Source organism: Oncorhynchus mykiss, chromosome 4, assembly GCF_057628025.1.
Source record: "Oncorhynchus mykiss isolate SJ-2025 chromosome 4, ASM5762802v1, whole genome shotgun sequence".
Classification (NCBI taxonomy): domain Eukaryota; kingdom Metazoa; phylum Chordata; class Actinopteri; order Salmoniformes; family Salmonidae; genus Oncorhynchus; species Oncorhynchus mykiss.
The window spans coordinates 74,723,024-74,741,304 of record NC_143025.1 but is presented as its reverse complement, the minus strand read 5'-3'; the positions used below and the strand labels follow the sequence as shown (position 1 = coordinate 74,741,304).

At 43.0% G+C, this 18,281-nt stretch overlaps 1 protein-coding gene across 6 annotated transcripts in view; it reads right to left on the bottom strand.

Moving 5' to 3' along the window:
* The window catches only part of LOC110521064 (syntaxin-binding protein 5), a 129,332-nt gene that overhangs the window by 48,623 nt on the left and 62,428 nt on the right, over positions 1 to 18,281 (bottom strand). For all 6 annotated transcript variants that reach the window (XM_036976010.2, XM_090233007.1, XM_036976008.2 and 3 more), the window contains exon 5: positions 7,362 to 7,496. In XM_036976010.2, coding sequence (XP_036831905.1) covers positions 7,362 to 7,496 — 135 coding nt within the window. The remainder of the gene's footprint in view (positions 1 to 7,361; positions 7,497 to 18,281) is intronic.

Sequence of the window (18,281 nt, the reverse complement as noted above, 5' to 3'; positions counted from 1 at the left end):
CTGTTGTTTTCACAATATATTTGACCTCTTGGGGATGTCATTCGAAAACATAATGTTAACTTTCACTGCCATGCGGATGACACACAGCTGTACATTTCAATGAAACATGGTGGAGCCCAAAAATTGCCCTCGCTAGAAGCTCCACCTGGAGTGTCAGATTTCAAAAAAGTTTTACAGCAAAAGCTATCCAAGCGTTTATGTTCGGACATCTCTCTCAGCAGACAAAACATTACAAACAGCTAGCAGCAAAGTAGATTGGTCACGAAAGTCAGAAAATAAATACAATTAATCGCTTACCTTGGATGATCTTCGGGTGTTTGCACTCACGAGACTCCCAGTTACACAATAAATGTTCCTTTTGTTCCATAAAGATTATTTCTATATCCAAAATACCTCCATTTGGTTGGCAGGTTTTGTTCAGAAATCCACAGGCTCGAGTGAACACGACGGGGCAGACAAAAATTCCAAATAGTATCCGTAAAGTTCGTAGAAACATTTTTTTATGATCAATCCTCAGGTTGTTTTTACAATAAATAATCAATAATATTTCAACCGGACCGTAGCTTTTTCAATAGGAGAGAGAGAGAAAATGTCTACTCCAAGCTGTTGCGCATGCAAAACCCATCCACTGACGCGATGTGATCGTTCTCGCTCATTTTTCAGAATAAAAGCCTGAAACCATGTCTAATGACTGTTCACATCATCTGGAAGCCATAGAGAAAGGAATATGGTTGATATCCATTTAAATGGAGGGAAGGCATGCGATGGAACAGGGAGATTTGTTTATCTTAGGCACATCCTTGTTGGACTTTCCTCAGGTTTTTGCCTGCAATATCAGTTCTGTTATACTCAATTTTTTTTATTTTTTTTTACAGTTTTGGAAACTTTAGAGTGTTTTCTATCCTAATCTGACAATTCTATACATATTCTATATTCTGGGACTGAGAAATAGGCAGTTTTTCATCCAAACATCAAAATACTGCCCCCTACACTCAACAGGTTAATCTTGATGGTTGTACAGTCGTCTCAAATAAAACTGAGAAGGACCTCGGCGTTACTCTGGACCCTGATCTCTCTTTTGGCGAACATATCAGAGAGTGTGACCTATCAAAGAGGGCCACATTCATCAAACAGGGTGACTCATCAGACAGTGTGACATTTATCAGAGATGGTGACATTCATCAGAGAGGGTGACTCATCAGAGAGGGTGACTTTCATCAGATAGGGTGACATTTATTAGAGAGGGTGAATCATCAAAGTGGGTGACTTTCTTCAGACAGGGTGACATTCATCAGAGAGGGTGACATTCATCAGACAGGGTGACTCATCAAAGAGTCTGACATTCAACAAACAGGGTGACTCATAAGACAGTGTGACATTTATCAGAGATGGTGACATTCATCAGAGAGTGTGACTCATCAGAGAGGGTGACTGATCAGACAGGTTGACATTCATCAGAGAGGGTGACTCATCAGAGAGGGTGACATTCATCAGAGAGGGTGACTCGTCAGAGAAGGTGACTTTCATCAGAGAGGGTGACATTCATCAGAGAGGGTAACTCATCACAGAGGGTGACATTCATCTCAAGGCATTCATTCTTTCTTTCAGACTGTAATTTTCAGCCAATCAATCTGCAGCCAACCCCTGTGGTGGAGTGGAGTGTGAGGACTGGTGGGTCAGCTCTTCTAGTGCTCTGGGTCTCCTGGAGGACTGGGTGATAGATTACTCCCCACGGGCAGTGCTGGGTCTATCCATGAGCATCACATCCGACAGGCCAGGAGGTTTGGATGGTACAGTAGGGCCTGATCTCTAGGCCCAGTTAGGACCCAGTGTGGGCTGAGACTAGGTGGGAGGGAGCACACAAACACACACACAGACACCCACACATACAGACAGGCAGGGGCAGCAAGAGGCAACATACAAGAATAAAAAGGAGGAAGGGCCGGGAGGGAGAGAGAGGACACCCTCTGGTGTTCACATGAACTGTGTGTCATAGTGGGTGTGTGTGTGTGGTCAGCAGTTCCTGGTAAAGTAGCTCAGTACACAGAAGTGAGTCAAACACACACAGTGTAACTTTATGTGATGACTACAGGGAGGGTGATGACTGGTTTAAGTGATGACTACAGGGAAGGTGATGACTGGTCTCTTGAAGCTAGGGGGCACTATTTTTATTTTTGGGAAAATAACGTTCCCAAAGTAAATGGCCTATTTCTCAGGACCAGATGCTAGAATATGCATATAATTTTTAGCTTAGGATAGAAAACACTCTAAAGTTTCCAAAACTGTATAAATATTGTCTGTGAATATAACAGAACTGATATTGCAGGCAAAAGCCTGAGAAAAATCCAATCGGGAAGTGACTCTTATTTTGAAAGCTCTGTGTTCCTATGAATCCCTATTGACCATTGAAAGGGATATCAACCAGATTCCTTTTTTCTATGGCTTCCCTAAGGTGTCTACAGCCTTTAGACATAGTTTCAGGCCTTTATTTTGAAGAATGAGCGTGAACGACCACATTACGTAAGTGGTCAGGTGGGGGCTTTCAGAGTGATTTTTGCGCAAAAGAGAGAGTCGGCCATTGTTCCTCCCGATCCTAGTGAAAAGCCAACTGTCCCGGTTGATATATTATCGAATAGATTTTTGAAAAACACCTTGAGGATTGATTATAAAAAATGTTTGCCATGTTTCTGTTTTTTTTTTGTCTGCGTTGTCGTGACCACTATTTCCGGTGGATTCCTGGGCATAACACACCAAACTAACGGAGGTATTTGGATATAAAAAATATCTTTATGGAACAAAAGGAACATTTGCTGTCTAACTGGGAGTCTCGTAAGTGAAAACATCCGAAGATCATCAAAGGTGAACGGTTAATTTGATTGCTTTTCTGATTTTCGTGACCAAGCTTCCTGATGCTAAGTGTACATAATGCTATGCTAGGCTATCGATAAACTTACACAAACACTTGTATTGCTTTTGCTGTAAAGCATAATTTCAAAATCTGAGACGACAGAGTGATTAACAAAAGGCTAAGCTGTGTTTTGCTATATTTCACTTGTGATTTCATGAATATTAATATTTTCTAGTAATATTTGTTGACTGTTGCGCTATGCTATTCAGCGTTGCTGATGACAAATATACCGGATCCGGGATGGGTAGTTCTAAGACTACAGGGAGGGTGATAACTGGTTTAATTGTTGGATGAAAAAAGTTCCCCTTTTAAACAATATATTTTGTCACGAAAAGATGCTCGACTATGCATATAATTGACAGCTTTGGAAAGAAAACACTCTGACGTTTCCAAAACTGCAAAGATATTGTCTGTGAGTGCCACAGAACTGATGTTACAGAAAAAACCCAGATAAAAATACAATCAGGAAGTGCCGCATTATTTGAAACCGCCTCATGGCAATGATTCCTTATATGGCTGTGGAGGAGCTAGGAGTCAGCTTACCTTTTCCACGTTTTCCCCAAGGTGTCTGCAGCATTGTGACGTATTTGTAGGCATATCATTGGAAGATTGACCATAAGAGACTACATTTACCAGGTGGTCGCTTGGTGTCCTCCGTCGCAATTATTGCGTAATCTCCAGCTGCAGTATTTTTACGTTTGACTCTGATGAGAAACCGACTGCCAGGAATGATTTTTCATCGAATAGAATTGTGAAAAACACCTTGAGGATTGATTCTAAACAACGTTTGCCATGTTTCTGTCGATATTATGGAGCTAATTTGGAAAAAAGTTTGGCGTTGTAAGTGACTGCATTTTCGTTTTTTTCCTTAGCCAGACGTGATGAACAAAACGGAGTTATTTCTCTTACACAAATAATCTTTTTGGAAAAAATGAATATTTGCTATCTAACTGAGAGTCTCGTCATTGAAAACATCCAAAGTTCTTCAAAGGTAAATGATTTTATTTGAATGCTTTTCTTGTTTTTGTGAAAATGTTGCCTGCTGAATGCTAGGCTTAATGCTATGCTAGGCTATCAATAAACTTACACAAATGCTTGTGTAGCTTTGGTTAAAGCATATTTTGAAAATCTGAGATGACAGTGTTGTTAACAAAAGGCTAAGCTTGTGTTTCAATATATTTATTTCATTTCATTTGCGATTTTAATGAATAGGAAACGTTGCGTTATGGTAATGAGCTTGAGGCTATGATTACGCTCCCGGATACGGGATTGCTCGACGCTAGAGGTTAAGAGATACCGTTATATGTGTTTCCTGTCCTTCATGAGATCACCAAATGAAACACTTGTCATAACTGTCCCTTTAGTGTCCACGGACCATTCCTACATTTTCGAAAGTCATAGAACCGCCCTTGTTCGACAGAGGATAATACTCGCTGATTAAACTCTGAGAATATCGATCCCTATAGAATAAGAGCAAATCTTAGATGTTTTATTACCAGTCAGCAGCTAGAAATGATGTAAGTCTAGAACGAGAATACTGTCAACCGCCAAAGCATCTATTCTATGAGAATATGTCTGAGTGGTACTCTGAAGCATACATTCTAACCACCTACAACCACGAAAGACATTGTGACTTCTAGGAAAGTTAACCAGAGACTCTGATTAACCCTACAGGACGATCAAGGATTCCAACAGAGAAGACAACAACGACATATGGGCGTAAATATATATACATTGCAATTATTCTCGAAAGAGCGGCCGTTCATGTGCAAAGGATTGGCATTTCAATTAATATAATTATAGACTGTGTGTAATGAATCCAATTTGTCTTTCCCGCTCTCTCAGTCCCACCCATTTCCTTTTGTCTACCAAGCTGTCATATCGGCTTAGCCCACTAGGGACTTTTCTATCATTGTTAGTAACCAATATCTTGTAACGGCTGTCGTCGGGAGGATGAGACCAAGGCACAGCGTTCCTTGAGTTCCACATAATATTTATTACTGAAGTTAAACTTTAGACAAAACAAAACAATAAAGAAAACAACGACTAAACAGCTTCCTTGTGCAAACTAACTGCACACAAACAAAGAACAGGATCCCACACAGAAGGAGGGAAAAAAGCTACCTACGTATGATTCCCAATCAGAGACAACGATAGACAGCTGTCCCTGATTGAGAATCATACCTGGCCAAACACAAAGAAATCGAAAACACAGAAACATGAACATAGAATGCCCATCCAAATCACACCCAGATCAAACCAAAAATAGAGACATAAAAAGCTATCTAGGGTCAGGGCGTGACATATCTACAGTTTGTTGTGTATTTCTGTGATTATTTAGTTAGTTAGTAAATAAGAAATAAAGCAAATTTGAATATTGCTGATTCATATTTTATTCGTTTGTTCGTGCAGAACTTTACGACGTTTGGACTTTGCACATTCTTCCACTGCACATCTACAATTTCAGTGTTTTACTTGCTATATTGTATTTACTTTGCCACCATGGCCTTTTTTTTGCCTTTACCTCCCTTATCTCAGCTCATTTGCTCACATCGTATATAGACTTGTTTATACTGTATTATTGACTGTATGTCTGTTTTACTTCATGTGTAACTGTGTCGTTGTATGTGTTGAACTGCTTTGCTTTATCTTGGCCAGGTCGCAATTGTAAATGAGAACTTGTTCTCAACTTGCCTACCTGGTTAAATAAAGGTGAAATTTAAAAATGTAAAAAATGAGACTAACAAGGTAATAATAATACATTCATGAGAATGGCTAATCAATTAGACATAAAAAATATCTGAAGAGTTATATTTGGAAAATTATACCTCTGTAAATCAACATTTTCCTTGGTGCCCCAACTTCCTAGTTAATTAAGTTTACATGATTAGTTTAATCACGTAATAATAATTACACATAGAGAATTGATTTGATAAAATAACAGTCTTCACATTTAGTGATAGTAAAGACATGACAATACCTTACTGTTACCTACAAGTACTTGGGTCTTTTCTCCACATATTACTAAACTAAAACAGAACCGAACTAAACGACAGTGTTCTGCTATAGTACTGAGTGCTGCAGTACGTCCTGGTAATCTTCTTGACAGTGTTCTGTTCCACTCTGTAATGTTCTGTGCTCTGCTTGGGTGTATTTCTTTCTATGCAGTGTGATACTGAGGTGGTGTAAAATAGAGAGCACATTGTCTCTGAGCCGCCCACTCCACAGTCCCTCTCTGATGACAGCTCCAAAGAGGACAATAGGAGAAGATAAAGGCAGGAGAGGTATCTACCTTGCATACCCGCAGCCCACAATAAGATGAGACAGAAAAGAGAGGTACAGAGAGAGAGAAGGGAGAGATAGAAGGAGAGAGAAAGTGTCATCTGAAGCTCCTGTATAATCATAAAGCCTTTGTGTGCAGAAATACGGTTGTCATCAGGACTGGATATGGGCCACACACACACACACACACACACACACACACACACACACACACACACACACACACACCTTTAGTCTGGAAATACCATGGCAGCTTCAGGACTGGCAGGCACGACTCCTTAGAGACCCATACTGTCACCCATTCACACTACTTCCTTCCTTGTAACCCACCTCCAACCTACCTCTCTCCTACTTGTCTACCCCCGACCTCCTTCTATTTCTCTACTTCCTCTCTCCTTCCTCTCGTCTACCCTTCACCTCTCCTAAACCCCCACCCTCCTCTATCAACCCCAGACTCTTTCCTATCCTCTCTTCCTCTTCTCTCTTTTTCTTGCCTGTCTCATCTCCTCTCCCCTCCCCCTTCCCCTCTCCTCTACTTTCCTTCTCCCTTTCCCCTCAGCACTGTTGACACAGGACATCTGTACATGGCCAACACTGATCTTAAGAGACACCTGTTCCATCCCTCACTATGAGACAGGAAGAGACAGGATGAGGAAAATGCTAAAAAAGGTCACGAGTGAATTATGCAAGAGCTCTAGAGCAGAAACAACATGAGGTATGTCAACAGCAACACAAACACCCTGTGAAATAGCAGTGTCTTAATACTAGTGTTGAAGAGGTCTAGTAACTAAGATTCAGAACTAGTGATTCACATCCTTTCTCCTTCACAACTGCGGTTAGTAAAGCCACCAGTTGTGGATTAAGCCTAGAGAGACTACAGATGTAGGATCTGAATTTGACCTATATTGTCACAGCAAAATAATCCTGTAGCAACAGGATTTGAATATTGATTCCATAATTTTGCTTGAGTAGGCTACAATAAAAGTGCAATACTGTTTATATAACCGTGTGTCAGTATGGATTTTCAGTGAATTTATGTAAATCATGAAGTTCATCTGCATTTCCCGCACTGAAAAGTCTCAGCAACAAAAGAGTGATCAAATTAAGATCCTACAACTGTAAGATGTTCTTTGATAGGGCTCTCCATTCCACCAGTGTAAGCTCCACTCACAGTTCGATGGCTTTGTTCCACATGATGACGTAGCCTGAGAGTGTGAACGACTCCACGTTGACGATGTGGATGTTTCCTTTCTCTGTGCCGATGTACAGCCATTTACTCTGGAATGGCAGGTGGACGAATGTGATCCTGGAAAACAGAGAAAAAAGAGAGAGAACATTTATGTAGGAGCTAAGAGAGAGATAGAGACAGAGAGATAGAGACACAGAGAGGGAGTAAAAGTAATAGTATTAGACAGAGAGAAAAAAAGAAAGACAGAAGGATATTGCTGGTGATAACTGATTTGCATTTTACAACACAGAAACTGTGTAGATTAAGAATCTTCCTCAGTGTGTATTGATTTCTACAGTGAGATAAATAATGCTGAGCTAAGACCAAGGTGACGGTAGAGGTGTTTAAAACTCTATTGGGCACCTAATTACCGGACTGATTCGAGAGGAGAGGACTGGACCAGAACACATATTACTCTTCCTTCCCTCCTTCTCTACCTTTCATCAATGGTTCATCTTCTACCTTTCATCACTTCGTCCAATCATTCCACTTGTCCTTCAGCCATCAATCCATCCATTCATTCATCCATCTAGATGTAGTTTAATGAATGGTTAAAAGCCTATGAACACCCTATCAGTCTCTACCTAGGTCCCAATGGTCATCTATCCCCAACTAGTAATTTTGACCTGGAATCAGCACTTTAAAAGAAGCCCTTCAAGACTTCCTAATGGTGCTTCATGAATAAAAAAGGAACAACGTGGGTCGACTCAGTCATCAAACCAGGCCTGATATACCTGAACACATCACTTCTGACCAGAATCACACTCCCCCAGGGAAGGAGGGAGAGGAAAGAGGAGAGGAAGTAGAATAAATAGCATTATTGAAGAGTTAGCTAAGGGTTGGGTATCAAATGGTGAATGAAGAGGAGTTAGTCAACCACTAAGTAGGATTCAAGCCCACATCTGATCCAAAAATGATCTTCAAAAATGCACACTGCAGCCATTTGAGAGTTTTAACATGAAAATCATGGGCTGTATGTATGACGAATCACACCATCCCTGGACCACCCATCATTATCCATGTCCTATCTCTCCTCCCTTTTTTGCTCTCTATCTTTTCCACTCTCTCTCCCTCCCCTCCCTCTCCCTCTATCCTCTGTCTCTCTTCCACTCTCTCTCCCTCTCCTCTTTCTCTCTCTCTCTCTCTCTCCTTCTCCTTCTCTTTGTCTGTCTGGGCCTGGTTCTGCCCTGTTGGCTACAGGGATTGGAACAAGAGCCCCTAAAGTGGTCCTGTTCCATAGGCTCTGCTCATCCCTGTCGTTCCCTGACTAGTCAAGGGGCCCCAATGACGTATGATACACAACTCATGAACATGAGTATCATCCGGTTCTGTTGAACTGGACACACATGCATGCACATACACACCAGTGGAGGTTCCTCAGAGGAGGAAGGGGAGGACCATCCTCCTCAATGTATTTTATAAAAATAAAAATAGTGAAACATTTAAAAAGTTATCCTTTTTACATAAAACTATACCAAATATATTAATGTCACCAAAGAAATTATGAAAACACATTGTTTTGGAATGAAGGTCTAAAGTAGCCTCAACAGCACTCTGTAGGGTAGCACCACAGTGTAGCCAGAGGACAGCTTCTTTCTGTCCTCTTCTGGGTACATTGACTTCAATACAAAACCTAGGAGGCTCATGGTTCTCATCCCCTTCCATAGACTTACACAGTAATTATGACAACTTCGGAGGACATCCTCCAACCTATCAGAGCTCTTGCAGCATGAACTGACATGTTGTCCACCCAATTAAAATATCAGATAATTAATATAGTACTGAAAGAGTAGCACTGCTAGCTAGCAGTGCATTTATGTGGTGAATAGTTGACTAAAAGAGAAAGAAAGACAATAGTTGAACAGTTTTGAACAAATTAATTTCTTTCAAAATGAAGGAGAAGTGAGAGAGAGATTTCATTGCATTTTTTTCATTTTCACTTAGCTTGTAAATGCAGCTAGCTAGTTTAGCCGACTGAAATACCCAGCTCAAACAGAGAGGGATGCTTTGTTAGCTAGCTGGCTATGGCTATACAACACTGGATATCTTCCAAGTTCAGGTAAGTTTTTGGTTTTATTAATTCATTGCCACCTGCTAAAATGCTTGCTGTCTGTACACTGTACTGCATGATTGAAGCGGGTTTACTAACGCGTTAATTCTAGCTATGTTGAATATGGTGACAACAATGTGTGTAGTGGTTAGCAGTTATGATATGACGGTTTGCTTGGAAAGTTTTTTTTTTTGCCTGTTCACAGACATCCTGGTGTTGTGCACGGACGTCCACAAGCGAAAAGAAAAGGTGAGAGAAAATGATCATGCTGTTTGTATGTGGCTGCTATGAAAGTGAACTGTGTTTGTGTGTGATCAGGGGTGAATTCATTTAGCTGATTCTGTAGAAAAAAAAGTTTCTTAAACAGAACGAAACGGAGATAAAAAATATCAGAATGTGTCTAATACAAACTCTCGTTTGCAACTATTGGACTAATGATTACACCCGAAATCAACTAGATTACTCTAAATTTTCCTCTTGACCTGAGCACCTTTGTTGTAAACTTACATTCATAGGCTAGGTTGTAGTAACCTCATGATGGGTATAGGGAAAATTAGAGTATCATGTAGTATCCTTAACCTATTGATGTTACATTGAGGTGGGTGAATGGACTACGAATGACAATCATCCAACATGCTGTAATGGACTATAAGGCCCCCAAAAATGTTCCTCCCTCATCTTAAACGTCACACACCTCTCACACATGCACACGGCTGTACACACAGCTCTCCCTCTCATTTTCTTCCCATCCAATCTTCCCCTCTCCCTTACTCTCTCTCTTCCCGTGTCCATCTTTTAGATGATATTTTTTCACTTACTCCCCAAATCCAATCCCCCTCCTCCCCCTCTCTTTCTCTGGGTGTTTTTCTCTCTCTCTCCCTCTCCCTCTCTGTATCTCAGTGTCTTTCTGGCTGCAGGGCAGTAGTGAGAAGCAGTGCATACTGTCAGACTGTACACAAACACACACACACCTGGGTAGAGCTGGTTCCTGTCTCCACTCCACTATTCTGCAGTATAATTAATATATTCATGGATTTGAGGAGAGGTGTCAGGCTGCTCGACATGCATCACACACACACTCGCACGCACACACATACACACAAGGGTGGACTGTGAACCTGGCATTTCTAAAACACCAACCCATTTTTCCCTTTTGACCGAAATGCCAGATGGCCAATCCGCCCCTGATCACACACGAACAAAATCACAAAGCAGGTGAACACTCGCGGACACCAATATACTTACATAACACAACCCAATCACTCATTCATGCCTACACATACACATGCTTAAACACACACTCCAGGACACACAGCAGATCACACATGCATAGGTGATCATGACGGCCATTGTTACCCCAGGAAATCCCAAGTCTTATTACATACACCCGGGAGGAACTATTGGATATAAGAGCATCGTCAATTTACCAACATTATGACCAGGAATAAGACTTTCCCGAAGCGGATCCTCTGTTTGGTCCACCACCCAGGACAATGGATCGGATCCCAGCAAGCGACCCAAAAACAACGGCGCCGCAAAAAGGGCAGACGGAGCGGTCTTCTGGTCAGGCCCCGTAGACGGGCACATCGCCCACCACTCCCGAGTATACTACTCGCCAATGTCCAGTCTCTTGACAACAAGGTAGACGAAATCCGAGCAAGGGTTGCCTTCCAGACAGACATCAGAGATTGTAACGTTCTCTGTTTCATGGAAACATGGCTCACTTGGGATACGTTATCAGAGTCGGTACAGCCCCCTGGCATATTCTGGTGTAACGCATACAAAGCCCTCCCTCGCTCGGCAAATCTGACCACAACTCCATTTTACAGCTCCAAGCCTATAGACAGAAACTAAAACAGGAAACGCCCGTGCTCAGGTCTGTTCAACGCTGGTCCGACCAATCTGATTCCACGCTTCAAGATTGCTTCGATCACGTGGACTGGGATATGTTCCCAATAGCATCGAACAACAACATTGATGTATATGCTGATTCGGTGAGTGAGTTTATTAGCAAGTGCATCGGTGATGTTGTACCCACGGCGACTATTAAAACCTTCTCCAACCAGAAAACGTGGATTGATGGCAGCATTCACGCAAAACTGAAAGTGCGAAGCACTGCTTTTAATCGGGGCAAGCCGACCGGAAACATGACCGAATACAAACAGTGTAGCTATTCTCTCCGCAAGACAATCAAACAAGCTAGTTTGATAGAGACGAAGTATATAGAGACGAAGTAGAGTCGCAATTCAAAGGCTCAGACACGAGAGGTATGTGGCAGGGTCTACAGTCAATCAAACACAGACTACAAAAAGAAAACCAGCCCCGTCGCGGATCCCGATGTCTTGCTCCCAGACAAACTAAACAACTTCTTTGCTCGCTTTGAGGACAATATAGTGCCACCGACACGACCTGCTACCAAAACCTGCGGGCTCTCCTTCACTGCAGCCAATGTGAGTAAAACATTTAAACGTGTTAACCCTTGCAAGGCTGCCAGCCCAGAAGAACTCCCTAGCCGCGTCCTCAGAGCATGTGCAGACCAGCTGGCTGGTGTGTTTACGGACATATTCAATCAATCCCTATCCCAGTCTGCTGTTCTCACATGCTTCAAGAGGGCCACCATTGTTCCTGTTCCCAAGAAAGCTAAGGTAACTGAGCTAAATGACTCTCGCCCTATAGCACTCACTTCCGTCGTCATGAAGTGCTTTGAGAGACTAGTCAAGGATCATATCACCTCCACCCTACCTGAAAACCTAGACCCACTCCAATTTGCTTACCACCCCAATAGGTCCACATACAACGCGATCGCAATCACACTGCACACTGCCCTAACCTATCTGGACAAGGGGAATACATATGTAAGAATGCTGTTCATCGACTACAGCTCAGCATTTAACACCATAATACCCTCCAAACTCATCATTAAGCTCGCAACCCTGGGTCTTGACCCGCCCTGTGCAACTGGGTCCTCACACCCAGGTGGTGAGGGTAGGGTTCAACATCTCCACCCCGCTGATTCTCAACACTGGGGCCCCACAAGGGTGCTTTCTCAGCCCTCTCCTGACCACATGGCCATGCATGCCTCCAACTCAATCATCAAGTTTGCAGACAACACTACAGTGGTAGGCTTGATTACCAACAACGACGAGACAGCCTACAGGGAGGAGGTGAGGGCCCTTGGAGTGTGGTGTCAGGAAATTAACCACTCAACGTCAACGATAATCGTGGAACACCCCCCTCTTCACATCAACGGGACAGTAGTGGAGAAGGTGGAATGTTTTGGGTTCCTCGACATACACATCCCGGACAAACTGAAATGTTCCACCTACACAGACAGAGTGGTGAAGAAGGTGCAACAGCGCCTCTGCAACCTCAGGAGGCTGAAGAAATTTGGCTTGTCACCAAAAACAGTTACAAACTTTTACAGATGCACAATCGAGAGCATCCTGTCGGGCTGTATCACCGCCTGGTACGGCAACTGCTCCGCCCACAACCGTAAGGCTCTCCAGAGGGTAGTAAGGTCTGCACAATGCATCACCGGGGGCAAACTACCTGCCCTCCAGTTCACCTACACCTACACCCGATGTCATAGGAAGGCCAAAAAGATAATCAAGGACAACAACCTCCCGAGCCACTGCAGAACTTAATATTTGGTACAGAAACCTTTGTTTGCAATTACAGAGATCATACATTTCCTGTAGTTCTTGACCAGGTTTGCACACACTGCAGCAGGGATTTGGCCCACTCCTCCATACAGACCTTCTCCAGATCCTTCAGGTTTCGGGGCTGTCGCTGGGCAATACGGACTTTCAGCTCCCTCCAAAGATTTTCTATTGGGTTCAGGTCTGGAGACTGGCTAGGCCACTCCAGGACCTTGAGATGCTTCTTAGTTGCCCTGGCTGTGTGTTTTGGGTCGTTGTCATGCTGGAAGACCCAGCCACGACCCATCTTCAATGCTCTTACTGAGGGAATGAGGGTGTTGGCCAAGATCTTGCGATACATGGCACCATCCATCCTCCCCTCAATACGGTGCAGTTGTCCTGTCCCCTTTGCAGAAAAGCATCCCCAAAGAATGATGTTTCCACCTCCATGCTTCACGGTTGGGATGGTGTTCTTGGGGTTGTACTCATCCTTCTTCTTCCTCCAAACACGGCGAGTGGAGTTTAGACCAAAAAGCTCTATTTTTGTCTCATCAGACCACATGACCTTCTCCCATTCCTCCTCTGGATCATCCATATGGTCATTGGCAAACTTCAGACAGGCCTGGACATGCGCTGGCTTGAGCAGGGGAACCTTGCGTGCGCTGCAGGATTTGAATCAATGATGGCGTAGTGTGTTACGAATGGTTTTCTTTGAGACTGTGGTCCCAGCTCTCTTCAGGTCTTTGACCAGATCCTGCCGTGTAGTTCTGGGCTCATCCCTCACCTTCCTCATGATCATTGATGCCCCACGAGGTGAGATCTTGCATGGAGCCCCAGACCGAGGGTGATTGACTGTCCTCTTGAACTTCTTCCATTTTCTAATAATTGCACCAACAATTGTTGCCTTCTCACCAAGCTGCTTGCCTGTTGTCCTGTAGCCCATCCCAGCCTTGTGCAGGTCTACAATTTAACCCTGATGTCCTTACACAGCTCTCTGGTCTTGGCCATTGTGGAGAGGTTGGAGTCTGTTTGATTGAGTGTGTGGACAGGTGTCTTTTATACAGGTAACGAGTTCAAACAGGGGCAGTTAATACAGGTAATGAGTGGAGAACAGGAGGGCTTATTAAAGAAAAACTAACAGGTCTGTGAGAGCTGGAATTCTTACTGGTTGGTAGGTGATCAAATACTTATGTCATGCAATAAAATGCTAATTAATTACTTAAAAATCATACAATGTGATTTCCTGCATTTTTGTTTTAGATTCCATCTCTCACAGTTGAAGTGTACCTATGATAAAAATTACTTACATGATTTGTAAGTAGGAAAATCTGCCAAATCGGCAGTGTATCAGATACTTGTTCTCCCCACTGTATAGACTGTACTCTATACCGTTCGGCTATCGCTGATCCATATATTTATATGTACATATTCTTATTCATTCCTTTACACTTGTGTGTAAAAGGTAGTTATGAAATTGTTAGATTACTTGTTAGATATTACTGCATGGTCAGAACTAGAAAATTTGATTTGATTTGTAGTTAGAGATGAGAAGATACCATCTGAATGACTGGAAATTTGACTCCGGATAAGAATGACACTGGCGCAATTCATCAATACTACGCTTGTGTAGTGCAAACCAACAAAATTAATACACACATAACTGTTAGCATGCCATCATGATTTGAAATCGGTACCGTATACAGCGACAACCAGTTCAATTTATTGATGTTGCTAGAGATTAATGTGACAGAAGAATAGAAACAAAATAGATGAATCGTTGTCATGCACCAGTCTGTTGGAAGCTCTGCCAGTCTATGAAATCAGCTAGATGTTGTAATGCGTCCTGGTAGCGGTCTGCTGGTAGTTCTGCTAGCCTATGAAATCAGCTAGATGTTGTAATGCGTCCTGGTAGCAGTCTGCTGGTAGTTCTGCCAGCCTATGAAATCAGCTAGATGTTGTAATGCGTCCTAGTACCAGTCTGTTGGTAGCTCTGCCAACCTATGAAACCAGTAGCTTCATAGGAGAATAATTTAAATCTGTTCTAATTATTGGTCGAACAGGACGAAGATGATTTTCTCCACGCTGCAAACCGTTCTGCAGCCTTGCAAAGCACATGTGCATCTAGTACGGAAAATACGGGCTAGACATCTTGCTATAACAACATATGGCAAAACGCATGTGCATCTGGTGGACACATGGCATTAGTTCGGTCTGTTTGGACTGGTGTGAACACTCTATCCACACTTGGGAGCACACTAAACAATGCACCATGGTTTGCTCAAAAAGGGTGGTCTCGCATAACACACACACACATACATTAAAATACACAGAACACACTTCCTTGATCACATTCAAATACACCCATACAACACCTGCACACAAACAAAATTCACGTTCATACACAAAGACTTTTAGTTCAGTTCCATAACGCAGTATTTCAGTTCCATAACGCAGTTCGCTGCAGGAGAGAATGCTGTCCGGACCAAACACAGGAAAAGAACCAGAGTCGCACAGTAGTATTGGTTGTTTGACTGCGAACATTTGATGAACTGCTACACACAGCATCATAACTTAATATCTCTGAAACATTATTTGAGTAGCAGCATTGCATTTATGAGCTCATCCGATGCAGATTAGGGGCTATACTGGGATACAGGCTACTGAACATACCCTATTCACATGACAGAGCGGATATTGTGCAGTTTCCTCACGCATGTTGTTGGAAGACCAAAGCGAAAGTAATATGAAGATTGGAACACACAAGTGATGCTTCATGATAATCATAGATGATTTAACATGAGCATTTTTGTCTAATAAACAAATTACTTGCATGGACAAGTAAAAAAGCAATATGACCAAATAAAAACAACACAATGTAACTAATAATCAAAATCTGATTCGAACTATAGCTCAGAACAGTGTGAAAAGGAGAAGACGCTTCTCTAGGATGATCCCAACTTTAAGTGGTCACGACACATCCCAAGAATTGAGGCTGCAGGCCGAACACATTTCCTAAGCAATGATAATCTACAGTGCCAAGATGATAGATTTTTTGGATCAACTATTTAAAAATGATGAAACATGAACTGATCTGACACATTCTGAGGTTGCCAATGGTTATGTACTGTATGATGTCATTTCCTATGATTAAAAAATATAGGAGAATCTGTTTGGAACTGGGGAATGCACATCCTAAAAATATCTCTCCTTCTTTTACATAACTCTTTCCAATGTCCCTCACTTCATCTCTTCCCAGGAAAGAAGGGATGAAAAAAACTAAGAAAATAGAAATTAAAGAGAGGCAACGTGATAGCCACTTGGGAAGTGAAGTGTTTGAGTGGTCGGAGAGTGCATGTGTGTGTGTCTGTGTGTGTGTGAGTGTGAGTGTGAGTGTGAGTGCGTGTGCGTGTGCGTGTGCGTGTGTGTTTGTGTGTGTGTGTGTGTGTGTGTGTGTGTATGTGTGTGTGTGTGTGTGTGTGTGTGTGTGTGTGTGTGTGTGTGTGGTGTGTGGGCTGCATTATTAAAAAGTATCTGGTCAATTAAGTCCTCTGTCCCTTTTCTTTTAGATGTGGGCTGTGTGGGCTGCCCTCTAATTGGTTATGCTCTCAGGTCAGCTTTGAACTAACCGGCCCAGCCTACACTGAACCCAGACCAAGCAAATGTGATTCTCCACTCTCTACCGTATACTAACCCAGTCCATTGGATTCTAGGGAACTACATAGCCAGTGGATATTTGTGCCTCCAGTATGTCCTGTGGTTGGGGTTATGTTTGTGGAGAGAATGTACTTGTATGACATCAGCTTCATCTTACTCAGCCTGTGATGACGATGGAGTAAAAAAGAAAATGCTTAAAAAGCCTGCATTTGCAGTCCCCCACCGCCACAATGACTAGCTAAGATTTCTTCGCTTCTCTACTTTCTTCTCCTTTACTCTTGTCTGATTTCTTTTAAATAATCTCCTCTCATCCCCTCTCCTCTTCTTTCCTATCCTCTCCTCTTTCTCCTTTCTTCCTCTACCCTCTCCCTTCTTTTCCTCTCCTCTCCTCTGCTCTCCTCTCCTCCCTACTCCTCTGCTCTCATACTCCATTCTCCTCTCCTCCTCTTCTTTTCTCCAGCCCCTCTGACCAACCCACTGACTCAGCCACAACGCCACTCCAACAGGACTTTCTCTCTCCTCATCTCCAATGATCTAGTGGGACTGGATCAGTCAAGGTGATGGCTGGGAGGGCTTTCTGCAACACATCAGCTCCTTTCTGATCAGCTGTGGTGAAGGAGAGGAGACAAGGAGATTAGGGAGATAACAAAGGAGATGATGAAGGAGATGACGAAGGATATGAAGGGGGAGTGTTTGAGAGTTTCTCTAATACTGAAGAGCAGTTAATTATAGCTTAACATTGGGTGAGGCTAAGCTGATCTTAGATCTGTGCCAACCAGAAACTTTGCTACTAGCCGGAGCATTATTAACCGTGACTGACGTTCAGCCAAGCAGGCTTCTACTGACACTTTACTAATTTGTTTAACCCCAACAATACAGCGATCAGCAACATAAAGTAACCTATTCAGTGTCACTTAGAGGTTTGATAAGTGGACTCGTCGGCTGTGGCTGTTTCAACAACATCCCAACACGTGCGTGAGCATTTCAGCCGCAGAATATCAAACCATATCAAACGGGTATTTCCAAGTTTTGGTGACAGACGGAGTATTGGGGTAAATAAGGCTTTGCTTTGGTTCGGTCTCACAGCCTGTTCTGTTCTCAAGTGTTCTAGAATGTTGTGACAGTTCTAGTGAGATCTCTATCAGTTTGTTGACAGGAAAAATGGCCACCTTGTCTTCACTTGCCTTACACACTGAGGCTGAAGTGAGCTGTATTTAACAGAAAACACTGTTAGAGGAAACTCAGAGAGGGACGGAGGGTACATGGAAATGAATGGTAAACTACGTGAGAGGTTGTATGTGTGGAAAGGAAGATATTTTGAGTCTCCCTCCTTCCCGTCCTCATCCTCACCCCATCCTCTCCTCAGCCCTGTGTGATATTGTTCTGTTGAGTTCACTCTTGTTGCTCAGGGAGGCAGGGAGGCAGGGAGGCTTGGAGGCAGGGAGGCTGGGAGGCAGGGAGGCAGGGAGGCTGGGAGGCAGGGAGGCTGGGAGGCAGGGAGGCTGGGAGGCAGGGAGGCAG